The sequence below is a fragment of the Diadema setosum genome, chromosome 17, assembly GCF_964275005.1.
Source record: "Diadema setosum chromosome 17, eeDiaSeto1, whole genome shotgun sequence".
Taxonomy (NCBI): domain Eukaryota; kingdom Metazoa; phylum Echinodermata; class Echinoidea; order Diadematoida; family Diadematidae; genus Diadema; species Diadema setosum.
In genome coordinates this window covers 13,184,167-13,201,502 of record NC_092701.1, presented here as the reverse complement: position 1 = coordinate 13,201,502, position 17,336 = coordinate 13,184,167, and the positions used below count along the sequence as shown (strand labels likewise).

General features: G+C 38.3%; 1 protein-coding gene across 1 annotated transcript in view; it reads left to right on the top strand.

Moving 5' to 3' along the window:
- Positions 1-16,233, top strand: part of LOC140241189 (ATP-binding cassette sub-family A member 2-like) — a 69,895-nt gene extending 53,662 nt beyond the window's left edge. The window contains exons 33-47 of the mRNA XM_072320949.1: positions 477-652; positions 2,557-2,734; positions 3,280-3,395; positions 4,289-4,439; positions 5,436-5,559; positions 6,982-7,114; positions 8,294-8,435; positions 10,590-10,661; positions 11,023-11,129; positions 11,596-11,737; positions 12,041-12,175; positions 13,415-13,720; positions 14,157-14,294; positions 14,932-15,114; positions 15,977-16,233. Coding sequence (XP_072177050.1) covers positions 477-652; positions 2,557-2,734; positions 3,280-3,395; positions 4,289-4,439; positions 5,436-5,559; positions 6,982-7,114; positions 8,294-8,435; positions 10,590-10,661; positions 11,023-11,129; positions 11,596-11,737; positions 12,041-12,175; positions 13,415-13,720; positions 14,157-14,294; positions 14,932-15,114; positions 15,977-16,006 — 2,133 coding nt within the window. The 3' untranslated portion in view covers positions 16,007-16,233. The remainder of the gene's footprint in view (positions 1-476; positions 653-2,556; positions 2,735-3,279; positions 3,396-4,288; positions 4,440-5,435; positions 5,560-6,981; positions 7,115-8,293; positions 8,436-10,589; positions 10,662-11,022; positions 11,130-11,595; positions 11,738-12,040; positions 12,176-13,414; positions 13,721-14,156; positions 14,295-14,931; positions 15,115-15,976) is intronic.
- Positions 16,234-17,336: the final 1,103 nt, after the last annotated feature.

Sequence of the window (17,336 nt, the reverse complement as noted above, 5' to 3'; positions counted from 1 at the left end):
TGGCCAGTTTATGACCATCAGTCACTGGTTTTAGGACTATTTGGAAAAAAAAGTATCAACCTTTCTGCTGAGGTTAGACTGACCCCATTACGATTTTGAATTACCATGTATCCTTGTACAGTAGTATTTTATATGAATATGTACATTTTTATGCCAATATGCATAAAACAACAAACAACCTTTAGCACTGTTAAATGTAGTTTAAATTAAGTATTTGACACGACAATGATTTTGCCTCCCCCTCCCCAATTTTGAGTTAATCTGAGTACAAAATCATTTTCTTTTTCTGTAAATATCGTACTTTGTTTCACCTTCTTCTATGTTGTATAATTTGTATTTTCATGAAATGAAATGAAATGAAATGAAATGAAATGGTAATCATTTACACTTATTTTCTTCTGAAAGATCAGTTCAAAACAGCTCTTCCATCACTAATGGCTGATACTAGTGTACATACATTCCTGTTTTTGTTGCAGACTTGGTACAACCACAAAGGCTTTCACAGTCTGCCCACTTACCTCAACGTCATCAACAATGCCATCCTGAGGGCTAACCTTGACCCCAGTATCCATGGCAACCCCTCCGCCTACGGCATCACAGTCATCAACCATCCCATGAACAAGACCAGCTCCTCCATCCTCAATGACTACAAGTAAGTGGTCATTGGTGGTGGCTAGGATATATTTTTACTATTCTATGCTGTACGTCATACAACCTTACATATTACTCAAAGGGCAAATTTGTGATTAAATGATTTTTATTCAAAACCAAGCTGTGCAAAGTCAGGAAAAAGAAATGTACCAGGCTTCAGTGGCGATACATGTAGTTTGATCATGTCAAAGTTCTGAACAGTATTGTGACATATCTTTCAAGCTTTTATTTACAAGTTTGTGTTGTACGTAATCATCTTGTAGCCTGCCAACTGATTTCACATTCACATTTCACATACTCTCTCAAGGGTTTGTTTTAATGTGTACTCTGTGGTTTTTATTTTTGCCTGTGAATAATCTCAGTACAAAGATTCTGTAACCTGTCCTTTCTGAGATGCTTCGGAAGATTAGTCCATGTGCACTTTACTGTGAGTGTTTAAATCAAACATCATAATGGATTGCTCTATACTAGTAAATCACCTACCTAGCTGAATTTATGGGCATTCTTATGGGTGAAATTGAAAATCATGTTCGTAGGAAGTCTTATTTGAGCTGAATATGTGAAATGTTTTTATTATGCCTCCGCCACGAAGTGGTGCCGGAGGCATTATGTTTTCGGGTTGTCCGTCCGTCCGTCCTTCCGTCCGTCCGTCCGTCCTTCCGTCCGTCCGTAATGAATTTTGTGGACAAGGTAACTATCGAAACCTGTTGAGGTATCCTAATGAAACTTGGCATGTATGTGTATTAGGGGGTGAAGTTGTGCCTATCAACTTTTGGGTGCACATGCTCAAGGTCAAAGGTCAAAAGGTCAAGGTCAAATACATAAAATTTCACTATTTCCACCATATCTATTGAATGCCTGAAGATATTTTCTTGAAACTTAGTGTATACATGTATTACCCAATTAAGATTCTCTGGTGAAAGTTTGGGTCATGAGGTCAAAGGTCAAAGGTCAAAAGGTCAGGGTCAAATACATAAAATTTCACTATTTCCACCATATCTATTGAATACGTGAAGATATTTTCTTGAAACTTAGTGTATACATGTATTACCCAATCAAGATTCTCTGGTGAAAGTTTGGGTCATGAGGTCAAAGGTCAAAGGTCAAAAGGTCAAGTAAAAATATTAAAACTTCTTTTTTTTTTTCTCCATACCTTGGAAAATTGTTCAAGGTATCTTCATGGAACATAGTATATTTCATGGGGTTCATGAGGTTCATGGGGTCAAAGGTCAGGGGTCAAAGGTCAAGTGCAACACTTCAAAATTTTACTATTTCCCTCCTATCATGCAATGCCAGCAGGGTTATTTTTTTTTTACACTTGGTGTATGCATACATGTGTAACCTAATAGAAATTCTCTGGAAAGTTTTTTTTTTCTTCTTTTTTTGCCTCAAAGGTCAAAAGGTCAAAGATCAAGTGAAAGTGCTGAACTAACTTTTTCCTCCATATCTCGGAAGTGGCTCAAGTTATCTTGAAACTTAGTACATATTATGCATGTTCTACCTGAAAGTGATTATCTTATCAATTTTAGGGTCAAGGGCCAGATGAAAATGGTAACAATTTACTATTCAATTCAGAAATTGCACTTTTTTTCCACACCTGTACCTTGAAAATTACTGAATGCCTAAATGTATGAATGGGTCAAAGTCGAGTTAAAAGTCCTTAAATCCCTAGATACATGCTCTCCTATTCATCCAATTAAACCTAGGTCAAGGAAGGTGAATATTCAACACATTTGTGACAAACTTGTCATTTCAATATTTTGCCAATTTTGTGAAAATGTAATCACACATTGTCCACATGTACTATCTAGACCTATTGGGAAAATCATGCATTATGGCGGAGGCATACCAGTCGCCAAAGCGACATTTCTAGTTCTTGTTTGTATTATTTTTTTCCCTCTCCAGTGTACAAGAGACTTCCCAGGTGCTGATTGCAATGTTCATCATAGTTGCAATGTCCTTTGTACCGGCTAGCTTTGTGGTGTTCCTGGTCGCTGAGCGCTCGTCGAAGGCTAAACACCTCCAGTTTGTTAGTGGTGTTAGCCCCCTTGTCTACTGGCTCTCCAATTTCTTCTGGGACATGGTAATTTGGCCAATGTTTATTTGTTTTGTTTGTTTGTTTGTTTTTTCCCCAGTCATCCTACAATGAGCATGGTAGCCAGTAAAGTACAGTGGAATAGAAATTTCAAACAGTGCATTTCTAATGCTGTGATAGTGATAGAGTTTGTGACTCCCAGTGACATTCAGTATCAATCTCATTGCTGATTAACCTCCAGTGTATTCAGTGACAAAGTCATAGCATGGTTTATGACTTGAAGGAATGTAGGGTTAGATATGGGCTCAAACCCAGTACTTGTCAACCTCTCATTCATTGCCTTCTCCAGTGGGTTACCTGCTTGAATCATTCCACATCAGAGAGAATGGGGTAGTGCTATTATATTCTCCCATTTGTTTGTTGTTCGTTTGTTTTTTGGCAGTCAACGTCTTCATACACTCACCTCAAGATTATCATATTTGGGTACTAAGGGTTGCAGTTGCTCGTGAAGCCATTCATGTAAAGAAAAAGTGTGAAGATATTTCCAGTTTTTTTATACGGTAGAGTCCTAACTTTATTGCTTTGTATTCCAGATGAATTACCTGATTCCAGCAGCCTGCTGTGTGACTATCCTGAAAGCCTTTGATATCCCAGCATACTCCTCCGCCACCAACCTTCCCGCTGTCATCATTCTCTTCTTGCTCTACGGGTGAGACACTACAGCAGATCTTTTTTATTTGTATCCAATCTCAGAAATACCGTGATTCATTTGATTTTTGTGGTTTTAGGAAAGATGATTTTGTTTTATTGCTTCATTGATTTCAACTTGCATGCAAGTGATATTTCATATTAAATTTAGGAGTGTATTTGTAGTCGTTTAGATAGAAACTTGCAATTCATACTAATGACTTCAATATTTGAAATGTTCTTTTAGCCATGTGCATCAAGTGCTTACAGCACCAGCAATAATTGGTAAATGTAGGCAAAATGTCAGAGAGATGTTGCCATGCAAGTATCACCAAAAAAAAAAAAAAGGAAAGAAAAAAAAAATGATGAGTAAGGGAGTAAGTCTGCAAATCTTTTATTCGCAAAATTATGTACCTATTATTACTTTATCCCAGTAGGTGAAACTATACGGATACATTGTAAGTGTTGATATTTGAAAGCAATGAACTTTGAAAGTTTGTGACTGTAATATTACTCCACATTGGCATTTACAAAGTGCATTTGCTTTTGATGTGTCAGTAGTAAGCATAATGGTTGCATTTTTCAATTCAATTCTGCACTTATTTTGTACTGTTAGAAAAGAGCAGAATGTTGAACAGAACTACATGTAATCTGCATGATCACATCTCTCTTTATTGTGCAATAATGATCAAGATATTAGTGATTTTTCCAGTTTCTTGTTGCATAAGTGGCTTGACAATGTATCAATTCTCTTGACATTGGAATCAAAGCTACACATAGAGTGCACCTCAAGCCACTGTGGGTACAATAACATGCAATGTTTTAACGTCTTACATTACTGGTATGTCCTCAAAATGTGGACTTTCCAGATCATGGTCAGTAGGTTTAAAAAGGTCTTTTTCTACCCACCTTCAGGTTTTCCATCACACCAATGATGTACCCGGCTTCCTTCTACTTTGAAGAGTCCAGTCTGGCCTACGTCTCTCTGATTGTCATCAACCTTTTTATCGGCATCACCACCATCTGTGGTAGCTTCCTTGTGGAGCTCTTTAATCTGGATGATGAGGTACATTTGTATGCTAGTCTTTGTCAGTTGTGCATGTGTGATTGTTTTATGCAAAGTGAATCTATAGACCTATTTTTTTTTTTGGAAAACATAAAAAAAAAAAAAAAAATGTCAGCCATAAGTGGGGGAGCTTCCAAAATAAGGAGGAAAGATGATTCAATGGGTTATGCATTAAGCCAGGTGCATCGCTGTGTTGGTGCATAAATCAGTTTTTGTTAGGCATATTGAGGCCCCCAGTCATGGCTGAAATAGACAAGAACAAAAACAAAAACAAAAACTCACTGAAACCAAATAGATCTGTAGGAATGCTGAACTGGAGTGATTGAAAAATGTAGTGAATTGTTGCTGCTATTGAGTGAGAGATTAATATAAAATCTACATGTGTACCACCTTTTTCCCCCTAATCCTCACAATGATTAGTGACTCAAATCTGCCGTGAAATGATTCCTTTGCTCAGTAGATTCTTATCATTGTAATTAGCACTTTCTGATTGACAGTTTCGTTATGCTCGAGTTTTATGACAGTATACGCCAGATATTTGATAATGAGTCTAATTTTTTGCATATCGGGAATTCCTGACAATTTTCGATTGGTTAAATGTGTGATCTTGGAGTACAGTTAAGAACTAAGAAATTTATGCATCCATGTCACATTCATGTCCGGATCAGAGTTAATATTTCGATGTGTCTCCAATTAGCACTTGAATTAGTGAAATAAAACCCTGTGAAATGTATGGCATATTCGGTTTTAGATTGCACATTTTCCTTCTTGCTCTTGGCTGTAAAAGATTGATGGCAATGTAACAAATAGGTCAGCATTACCAATTTAACTAGTTGTATGGAATCTTTGGCAGCAAGAGTCAAGTGTCCATAATTTTCTAACACATTTTTGGGTTGTTTCTTTTTTGTTGGCATTTTGAATCTATGAAGACTTCAATACCAGATATCTCTTTCTGTCATTGATGAAAGAACCCTATCAAATTTGTTTCTGCTGCAGCTATTGAAGCAAGTGTATGACACCATGTACACAGTGTACCTGATTTTCCCCAACTACTGTCTGGGAAGGGGGTTGATGGATCTGGCCTACAATGACTACATGAATGAATATTACACCAAGATTGGTAAGTGCACTGTGAATGCATCCATTGATCTGAATTTTACATGCCATAGGCCTGAATTGTGGAGGATTGTGTAGGAGGACCCTAAGCAGATATGACCAGTCACTCATACAATGAAAATGAAACTTAAAATACAGTTATATCAGGGTCATAATGATACATTTCTATCAAAATTTTTAATTTATCATTGAGCTGTTTGATACCAAAAGTATCATTGGAGTGAAGTAAGAATTGTTTAACCCTAAAAGGGCCGGGGGGGGGGGGGGGGGGGGCGGAATCCGCCCCCCCCTAGACGTTTCGCGCTATAATTCTGTTACGCGAGAAGGCCTCGTCGCGAGGCTTCTTGACTTTGTTTGTTCAAGTCTCTCGCAATTTTTGAGACCAAATTTGCGACGTCCGCGCGTACTTTTGCGAAGCCACGCCCATTTTTGTAACGGAATGTCGCCCCAAAACGGGCACAATTTTGTGATTTTGTGTACATTTCCTATGGAAAACAGTGCTCTGTCGTGAAAGTCATAAAAACCTGATTATTTTTACAATTAATCACTTTCATTGATTAGTTTTGTGCTAATTATGGTAGAAAAGTGGTCAGTGACAATTTCCAATGAAAAAACAAAGAAAAAACAAAAGTTGAAAAACAAAGAAATACATAAGAAATTCTGAAAACAATAAAATACATAAGGATTGAAATGAATTTTGGAAGTTTTTGTGATGTACAATCGTTGAATATGCTGCAACAGATTTACAGACCAAAAATTAGACTCTCAATGCTTTTAATTAGGCTAAAATATGATCTTGAGCTTAATTTGCATAATTAATTAATTAAAATTAGAAATTATTTGTTTCAAAAAATCTTATGACACAATCTTGTAGATTATGACGCAGGTCTCACGCATGCAAAATTTCATCGCGATCGCGCCACCGATGGCCGAGATCTCAGGGGGGGGCGGAATCCATCCCCCCCCGGCCTGAGCATAGCCAAAAAAGCCCGGCCCCTTTAGGGTTAAAATGAATGGAATACATACATACATGTATATATTTGTACATGTGTCTTGTGTTTGTGTTTGTGTCCTGGCCAACCCATGAAGGGATGTTTCTTTTAAATTTTGATGTTTAACCCTGTTGAGGATGAGCACATTTTGTAATAACACTTTTTTTTCCCATAGAGACCTGCCCAAGTACAGTATACTGCGGATTAGTCTTAAACAGGTTAATGACACTGCAGTTTTTAGGTGCAACTGTTGAACCCTTTGAGAGTTTGGTATATACAGCAACTTTCTCAGAAAGTCACTGGGAACTAGTAATCTTGCCAGTTCTGTCAATATGCATTACATGCAATGTAGAACTTGCAGTGGCATTGTGCTGATTCTAGCAAGGTGTGAGTAAACATTTGATGGATATACATTTTTGTTTGTTGCCACTCAGGAGCGTATGAGGATGTGAAGTCGCCATTCCGTTGGGACATGCTGAACCGAATGTATTTTGTCATGGCCATGGAGGCCATTGGGGCATTCAGCTTCACTGTGCTCTGGGAGTATGGTTACATTGCCAGAACATGGTGAGTAGGAGTTGAACACGAGTTGGTTTTCAGCTTGAGGTATCGCAGAGCTTAGAACAGCGCAATATCTGAACCTACTGTACTTACTGTACTTTCTGGTATTTTCGAGTACATATATGTTCGCGACAATCCATGTTGTTTTCGCATATTTACACCGATGCTTGTGTAAATGGGCTAATACCTTAGCCAAGGCTCCACATTAACTTTTATTTTTGGTGGCCCAAAGGCAAACATCCGACCTTTTTTGGTGGCCCGATCAGGCCACCTAAGTCTTCATTTCTGAAATTTTGGTGGCCTGATGTGCGTTTTTGGTGGCCCTGGGCCACCGGGCCACCGTTAGTGTCGAGCCCAGCCTTAGCGCATGGACGCATTTTCGCATGTTAAATTTGCAATCCAACTGTGATTGCGAAATTTGCGAAAATTAAACCTTCACAAAAATATCAGCTAATACAGTATATGAACCGTCATGTCCATGCTAAAGAGTCTCACTTATTTGGAGTATTAACTCCTTGGTATTGAAATAATTGTAACATTTGAAATTAGACATACTGCTTCTCAACACTGATTTTGTTTGTATATTATGTACATGTGCACTGCACATTTGAAAAACTAATGAAAATTGTAAAAGTTTGTATCTTACTCAAGTGATTTTTTTTCTCAGCCAGATAAGTATTTTGTTGTTGTTGTTGCACAGTATGAACAACCTTTTGTCAGATATGCATAGCAGTTAATTTGTTGTGAATGTGCTTGGTCATCAGGCACTAATGCCTGGAGTGTGTACCACCAATTACTGTACAAGCTGAAATTTTCGCGGTGGTTTTATTTTTGCGAATTTCGCGAATCGCCTTTGAACCGCGAAAATAACAACACGCGAAAATAACAATGTGAGAATAGATGAGTACAGTTAGACCTCACAACCATGAAATTAACAACACGTGAAAATGTCCTCCTAGTAGTAATTCGCGAAAATATCTGTACGCGAAAATTTCAGATCGTACAGTAGTCTATCAACTTCACAGTGCAAACTGCATTAATATTTTTTTTTTTCCTGGCAAGTTTTTTTTTTTCTTTTGTTATTGTAAGCAATCTGAAGATCCATCATCATATGTCAACATCAGTGAAGTTGTTATCAATATCTGTGATTCATTATGACGTTTGTTTGTTTGTTTGATGATTCAGGGAAATTTTCCCGTGCATTCGGAGGAAGAAAGTTGACAAGAGTCTGCTCTTCAGTGAGGATGAGGATGTGCTAAGAGAGAGACAGAGGGTGCTGATGGGGGATGCGTCACAGGACCTGCTCAGACTCGAAAACTTAACCAAGGTCAGGACTGTGAATCTGAAGATTAACTTAATATAATCTCTAGTTATTTTGGTTTTTCCAAACAACCAAATTGAGCATTCACTGTGTAATGTAGTTATCATGTTATATGTGTATCTCATTTGACAGCACAATATAGCAATATGTATACAGGTACAGTGTATGTCAAATGTCAAATACAATGCAGACAGTCTGATTTGAGAATGTTACCTTCAAGTTATTTTTTTCCTCCTCTCTCTCGTGAGTGTACTAGAACCTGGTACACTACTTTCCTCTGGTGTTATTGAATTTGATTTGAATTTATTTGTACTTTGTATTCACAAAAACAAAGAGACAAACATAACTGCATTACAATAACTGTTATGATTCAATGAAATTTTGTTTTCATGATGTAAATGATAGTCAAAAATGGTAATACAAAACAGTAATTAAAACAAAACTGGGGCGGGGACATGAATGAAAAGCACAGCTTGTATTACTTAGGCCCTCCCGGAATTGGATGTGTGATATACAGCGTGTAGCATGTGCAAAAATGGTTTGAATTATAAAAACTGAGGTTCCACTTATGAAAAAAGTGTTGTTTGCAGTACATTCCTATTGCAGACTGATTGTAGAAAAGTATGTATGTAACATTACATCCAGTAAATATTGAATTTTTTCTTCTTTCATTCAAGTGAACGTAAATGTTTCATATATGTTTATCTGCCATATACATGTAACTGTTCTGTCACTCACATGGTGTTCCTCGAGACAGTGAAATAAAAGTAGGTGAAGGTGTGTATGCCTTGTGTGAGGTAGCAAATTAATGTTCAAATAATGGGGATGCTGCTGGAAGGACATATAGAAGCTGTAGGTCTCACTTTACCTATGTGTAGGATGAATGCTTCCATACATCAGTATCTACTGAGCTCTCTGTAACAGAAATACATGTACATGTAAATGTTCCTTTTGTTCACATTAAAAACTAGAAATGTCGCTACGGCGACTGGTGTATACCTCCGCCATAATGCATGGTTCTCCTAATAGGTCTATAGTACAATGTCTTGACAATGTGTGATGAAAGTTTCACACAATTGACAAAATATTAAAATGACAGGTTTGCCACAAATGTGCTGAATGTTCACTTTCCTAGAACTAGGTTTAATTGGATGAATGATTAAAACGTCAGAGTGCAGGTATTTGGGGGAACTGATGATTTTTACTTGACTTTTGACCCTTTTATAAGTTTATGCATTGAGTAATTTTCAAGGTATTGAGAAAAAGTATAATTTCAGTATCAAATGGTAAAATAGTATTATCTAAACCTGGCCTTTGACCTTTGACCTCACAGTTCCAAAGAGATTCACTGTTAGGTAGAACATGCATAAATATGTAAGTTTCATGATAATACCTTGAGTTACTTTTGAGATATGGAGGAAGAAGTGCAATTTAGCACTTTCACTTGACCTTTGACCGTTGACCTTTTGGCAAGAAACTTCCCACAGAATATATATTGGGTTATACATGCATACATCAAGTTTAAAAAAAAAATCCTTAAGGCATTGCATAAATATAAGGAAAGCAGTGATATTTTGAGGAGTTGACCTGACCTTTGACCCATGACCCCCAACTTCCCTAGATAATCACTGCCCATCGGTACATGCATATATACTAAAGTTCCATGAAGATACCTTGAACCATTTGCGAGATATGGAGAAAAACATGAAATTTCAACCCTTTTTTTCACAAAATAACATGTGACCTTTGACCTTTGACCCCGTGACCCTAAAATCCAAACAAAGTATTATCCCCCCAGGATATACCCTCATACCAAGTTTGATGCAAAACCACCTCACGGTTCTTGAGATATCGACAAAAACAAAACGTGATGGATGTACGGACGTACGGACGAACGGACGGACGGACGACCCGTAAACATAATGCCTCCGGCCACTTCGTTGGCGGAGGCATAAAGATGTGGTTTCTGTTAAACTTGTAATCTCGAGACCCTCTCTTGTGATGAAATAATTCAGACCAATCTGTGATGCAAAGATGTGTCTGAAATAATTCAGACCAACCCTGCCACTAGCCTGCAGGGTCAAGTGTGGGGTTGCAGAGCAACTTGTTTCTCATTTCCAGTGTCTCACTGAAATTATTCTTGCTGTCTTCTATCTGTAGGTTTACAAGACCAGGAGATTGGGAAGACATTTGGCTGTTGATGGTCTGTGTCTGGGTGTTCCCAAAGGAGAGGTGAGTTTTACATCATTCTGGCCATCTGTGTTCCCAGAGTATAGAAATACAATGTATAAGTGAAAACCCAGAAATATTTGCCACATGAAAGTACATGTACATGTATCATGAATTGGAGCTGAAGACCTTTTTTTGCGGCTTGAAATTTTTGCGAACTTGAGCCAAACGCTTTTCTTTTGTGGCATGAAACTTTCACGAATTTGAAGGAATAAAAAACAAACAGATTTTGATAGTAACTTTTTCTGACTCACATAGTGAGTTCTCATGCTTGTAGTTGTGACTGTGGGAGGTCAAAATTGAGTACCGGTATCTCTTGCAGGAATAATATCTCTGTTTGTTGTGTGCTTTCTACACCATTCAGTGCTTTGGCCTGCTTGGAGTTAATGGTGCAGGCAAGACCACCACCTTTAAGATGCTCAGTGGGGATCTACCAATTACTGGGGGTGAGGCATTCATCAATGGATTTAGGTGAGTCCAGACAGAAAGATACAGTCACCCTTTTGTATTCTCATGTACACTGTTTATGGAGTAACATTATCGTTGCCTATTGTCTTCAATTAATTTTAACATCAAAAAGTTATAAAAAATGTCATTCCAATGGATATGAGTTGTGTTTCTAGTCTATATTATGACATTATAGTTGGTACTGATGTTCAAGACATGTAATTAAATCATTCATCACCTTGATGTTCTGCCATTTGTGTTACATTTTGTGCCTGTGTCAGTGGATTCTGTCCATTTTTTCATCATTCATGGCTACTTCTCTTTCTCTCTCTCTTACGTACAATCTTGTCCTTGCGTATTCTTTAATCAGATCAAATAAACTTACTGTTAAGTCGTAATACATTCTAGCAGACTTCATAACGTCTTGATGCTAATTCTATTATCATTTGCCTAATTTGTTTTTCTCTCACTTTCTTTCTGACACATCTAGTATATTCAAGAAGAAGATGAAGGCCTATAGGTGCATAGGATACTGTCCACAGTTTGATGCTCTCTTTGATGAGCTGACTGCAAGAGAGCATCTACTTCTCTACGCAAGAATCAAAGGGGTTCAGCGAAAAGATCAAAAACAGGTAAAAACAGCCAGCAACATATCTCAGGCTTCCATGTACTTAACGTTTTTATGATAGGGTCATACATGTACTTTCACTTCTGTTCTCATGAAAGTTTCCATAATCTTGTAATACATTCAGATAACTTACATTGTATGTTTCGGTTTGATGTCATATCTGAAAATGAAAAAAAAGTGTGTACAATTTGGCCTAGAATTTTGTTAACTGTATTATACAAACCTGAATTCCGGAGTATATTGCCATGCTTTTTGTTTAATGATGGAATTCGAATCCAATCGTTTTTGTGTAACCCATGGTATATAGGTGGTCACCTGGGCCTTACAAAAGATGGCACTGACACAGTATGCCGACAGACCTGTGGGAACCTACAGTGGTGGCAACAAGCGGAAATTATCCACTGCCATCGCTCTCATTGGCAACCCTGACATTATATTCATGGTAAGACTGAGTACTGTAAAAGTGCACATATTCATGTGATTAATTTTTTGCTCTCAGCCAGGTAAGATGAATTTTGTGGGTTTTTTTTTGTTTTTTGTTTTTATTCTGCAAAATCAATACACCAATTAGTTTTACCTTTAACAATCAAAAATATTTCCACTCATACAGTATTTTACCCATTCAGCTGTGGTACAATATTTTGGGTTTACTGCAAAGTGCTCAGATGAAAAGCTCTGTGTGGCAGAAATGCCATCAGTTGTGCTGAGTGCAGAAGCAATGTCTTTATGGTACCTTTGGTAGAAGGCTCTCTCTCATTGTGATAATACCTCCACACTTTCCTCTTTCCACAGTGAAGAATAGTAACATCATTTCATCAGTGGTTAAGGAACATACAATTGTAGAAGGTCACCTTGTTAGAATTCACCATAACATGAACATTATACAGTAATTTATTAATACACCTCGTAGGTCATTCAGAACAAGATTTTTTTTTTCTATTTTAAAAACTGTGGGCGAGAAAGTCTAATTATGGTTTGCCACTAGGAAAAGCCACATGATTTAAATCTTTTTGTTTTCAGTTAAAGTTTTTTTTAGAAGTTAGGATATGTCTTATGATAGAATACTCATGTACTATTCAAGGTCAAATAGGTGTAATTTGACATGATATCAGGGGCCCGTTTCATAAAACTTGTCATCAGTGACAACTGCCACATGTCTATGACAAATTTGCTCTCAGCCAATCAGATGCAAGGATTTCAGTAGCTTGTCACATCTATGACAACTTGTCACTGATGACAAGTTTTATGAAATGGGCCCCAGGTGTGGTGCTAAATTTGCATGTTTACATTGCAAGAGTTTCTCCTGAGAAAGTTTGACATGCTTATTACAATGTATATTCATGTAGCTATCAACCCTGTTGATGATGGGCTGATTTTGCTATAACGCTCATTATCCATAAACACCTGACCAGTTGTCAAAGACTTAATGAATGCCAAAAACACGAACAAAGAGAAACAAAACAGCATCAGTTTTCCTGGTAGGCATTTCATAAAGCCTTTTGTCCATCAAATTTGTGGGACAAATTTGCTCTCAGCTAATCAGATGGAAGGATTTCAGTAGCATACAAATGTATAACAGTTTGTCCAAAGAAACATAACTGGCAAAATTCTTCATGAGAAGCCCCCCTGGTGAAGACCTTGTCATGGATGAGAGAACTTTATTATTCTTGATTCACTTCAGGATGAGCCAACCACAGGCATGGACCCTCACTCGCGTCGCTTCCTCTGGGACAGTCTGCTGTCCATTGTAGGGGAGGGTCAGCGCTCTGTCATCCTCACCTCCCATAGCATGGAGGAGTGTGAGGCCCTGTGCGGCCGGCTGGCCATCATGGTCAACGGCAGGTTCAAGTGTCTGGGCAGTGCCCAGCACCTCAAGCGTTGCTATGGCGACGGCTATACCATCACGCTGCGTGTGGAGGGCAGCCATCCCAACCTGAAGCCGCTCACAAGCTGGTTCCAACACACCTTCCCGCATTCCTCTCTCATGGTTAGTGCTCATGTCTCACCTTATGGTACAAACTATCCATTCCTGTTGGAAATGATTACTGTCAATTCGTATGCTATTAACAAATATTTTGAAGGTGCAAATGAGATCTAATGTTTACAGAAAATATGGTTTGTAGACTCTCTGACTTAGCTACTGAATTAGGCTGAAAGTAAAAATATGTACTGATGTCTACAGTGGAGAAAATTCTTATTTTAATGCATCCATGTGAAATATTACACACAAATTAGCTTAAAAAAACTGTGTAATGATTGAGACTTCCATTTAGGAATCTATTGAAACAGGTGTAAGATACATTGTACTTTGGAATGTGTTAAAATCAGCAGGTACATTGTAGGATATTTCTAAATTCTGTTTCACCCACATTATATGAAAGGCATGGATAATTCTGATTGGTATTTCTGTCCATGGATTGCAGGAGGAACACTTTAACATGGTCCAGTACAGCATCAAGTTTGATCAGGTAGACCTGGCAGCCATCTTTAGCCAGCTAGAGGATGTCAGGTCCATGCTTCACATCAAGGATTACTCTGTCAGCCAGACCACTCTAGACGATGTAAGTCAGTCCAGCTCTTTGTCAGTCTGGCTCTTCCTGTGTGCGTTATCATTATTACGATTATATCTTTTCAATCTGGCAAGGAGAGGTTGTTGCGTCTCCGTACATACTGGTAGATTAAAGGCCATGAACTATCTCTCATTAGGTCCCTGGTTCAAGTCCCCTGGAAACATCGATTGTGCCTTTGGGCCAGGCGTTTTGTCCTCAGTGCACAGTCCAGAAGGAACTTGCAGCTGAATGTCCAGTGTTTGCTTGCTTTAATACACACATTCCGTGCTTCCTTGGTGGTATTGCTAAACAAGTTGTAATTCAGTGATGGACACTAGCTATTCAAGACAGTGACAATGAGGGCAATTGTACAGATGAAGTTTTAACATCATGAAATACTAATTACTTTCAAGTTGTAGAATGTTGCATGATGGCATTAGAAGAATTTGTGATATCTCTTCGTGCCCTGTGTCTGTCTTCCTTCTGTCCACTTGTCCCCTTTTCAGTGTCATACCTGGTGTCCATCTTTGTGTCCACTTGTATCAACAATGTATCTTCATGTCTATTCATTCATTTTCTTGACCTTAAGATGATGTGAATATTTGATGCAAATTTATAATATTTTTGTCTGCACACTTTATATGTGTAGGTATTTATCAGCTTTGCCAAGCAGCAGGTTGGCCATGAGGATTCAAAGTCGTCAGGTCATAGGAAGAGCAGTGTGAAGCTATGGCGACGAAATAAGTTGGAGATGCAGTCCATGCTCCTCGATGAGAGTCACCTGGAATCGGACTCCGACGATGAGTTTGTGCTCAAGTTCAGCAAGAACAGCGTGAGTATGGCCAGATGTATCTTGGGTTAGGAGAGAAATCTTGAATCTGTTTCTGCACTAGACACAGCCGCAGGAATAGAGTGTTTCAGTGATCACCAAGAAGTGAAAGTCATCTTGTACATAACACTGTCAATTTGTTAGACAATGTTATTAGTGGACGACAGATAATGCTTGTATTGTGCATCATGTGTATGTTTGCCATAATTTGTTGTGTGCCTACGTTTGTGTAGCCACAGTATGATACCACCCTATACTGAACAGTTCTTATTGCAAAGAATCAATTTGTCTTGTGCTGTACAGGTAGTTATGAAAATGCCTTATTTTTGTGTTTGCTTTGCTTTAGTAATCACCTATTCATTGTGGTTACCACTGCAATCCTTATTTCATCTTAAACATTTCTTATGGGTATGAGGAGAACAGTTTGGCCCTAAGTTAATACATTCGAATTGAAGTGGAATTATTGAATAGCTAGCAGATTCTTGACTGTAGGAACACTCATTAACTTCCCACTGTGTGGCTTAGACTGAGATGAATTGATATTTGGCTATTTGGCTCACAGTGCTGCTCTGTTGAGTCTTCTTACATCAAATTCTGTCTCAAATAGTTTTATTGCAAGGTGACTGGGAGACAAAAACAGCACCCACAGAAAACTGGAAAAAAATTCAATCACATGAGGTAGTAGACTGGCCTGTAACTCTCAAAGTATCGAAATTGCCTCTTATCTGTAAGCTTGAGTATCAAGTGTACACAGTGGCAGGTTTTAAAAGTATTAGTGTAATAAAAACTATTTTCTGATTCATCTATAATGAAAATTGTCAGTCTCATATCACATTTTCTCGTCTTTTCTCTTGTTTATCTACAGCCACACTTGACCTTTGACATTGAAGTCTGACGCTTTGGCGGTGTGGTGCCGGCAAATTTCATACGTCCTGTTCTCCACTGTGTGGCGAACCCATCTACGCATCATCTAGCTGCAATCAAAGATGTAGTTTGCCTTGTCTGTTTAACATGGGATGGTGAGGTCGATGTATTATGGTGCATTGTTGCATTATAAAAACATTAGAGGGGGATGCAACTTTCTCACCACCAGAAATAGCAAAGGGCAATTCGAACTTTAACAAGCTAAGAAAAATGAAATATCTTGGCTTTAAAGAGCAAGAAAATGACTGCATTGATTGGAAACGTCAACATGTTTAGGGGTTGAAACTGATGAATAGAGAGCCCAGTGAACAACAGGAGTCAAACAACAAAGCAACTCTAAGCAGAAAAACCATCGCTGATGGGTGCTCGCATGGAAGATTTTCCCTATTTTACCCCCTTTGTTAAGAAGGCTTCCCCCCTACCTCTCCCTCATCTAGCTGTGAGAGATAAATAATGTGAGATCATCCAAAGAAGGAAATCTGTCTTGAAGGCAGGACTCAGACTGTATGGTTGTCTTGTTGGTTGAAGTAGGAGCTGGATCTCACTGTTTTCTATCTCATGTGTGTAGCAGACTTTATCATCTGTCAGTGAGTGAGAGGATGGTTCAAATCTTTACAGACGGTCTTGTGTTCTTTTTTATGTTCATACACAGGGCTCGACACTAACGGTGGCCTGGTGGCCCGGGGCCACCAAAAACACACATCGGGCCACCAAAATTTCAGAAATGAAGAAGTTGGTTACCTGATAGGGTCACCAAAAAAGGTCGGATGTTTGCCTTTGGGCCACCAAAAATAAAAGTTAGTGTGGCGCCCTGTCATACACATGATGCCGTAGACACTGTAATGCAAATTGAAAGTCACAGCCATTAGTGCATCCCTTGGTGTACTCGGATGCTTATGAGGGGATAAAGAAAGCAAAACAAATGGTACCAAAAGACAAGACCAATGTTGGATGATATTTGTGCCAAACTGTAGAGGCCTTCAATGTACATACATGTAGTATTTCCCTCTGAAATGTGGTATGTTTTTCATGAAATAAAGTAATGTGAGGCTTATTTTGTATGCTTGCTTTTTTAACCTGTGGTGTGCTCCTGTAAAAAAACAAAACAAAACTAAACAAAAAAATCCAAAGCTCTGATTTCACATGGGCATTTTTTGTCGTCATATTGTGTGTGTTTCTTCACTGTGGCAAAAGAAGTAATTCTCTGTTAGGGCATCGGTCCAAGTTGGTTCAAGATTCTATTTCTACCCGTGGTGCTTAACAAATGTTTCTTCTTTTGCAGAGTAATTGGTCAATCTACA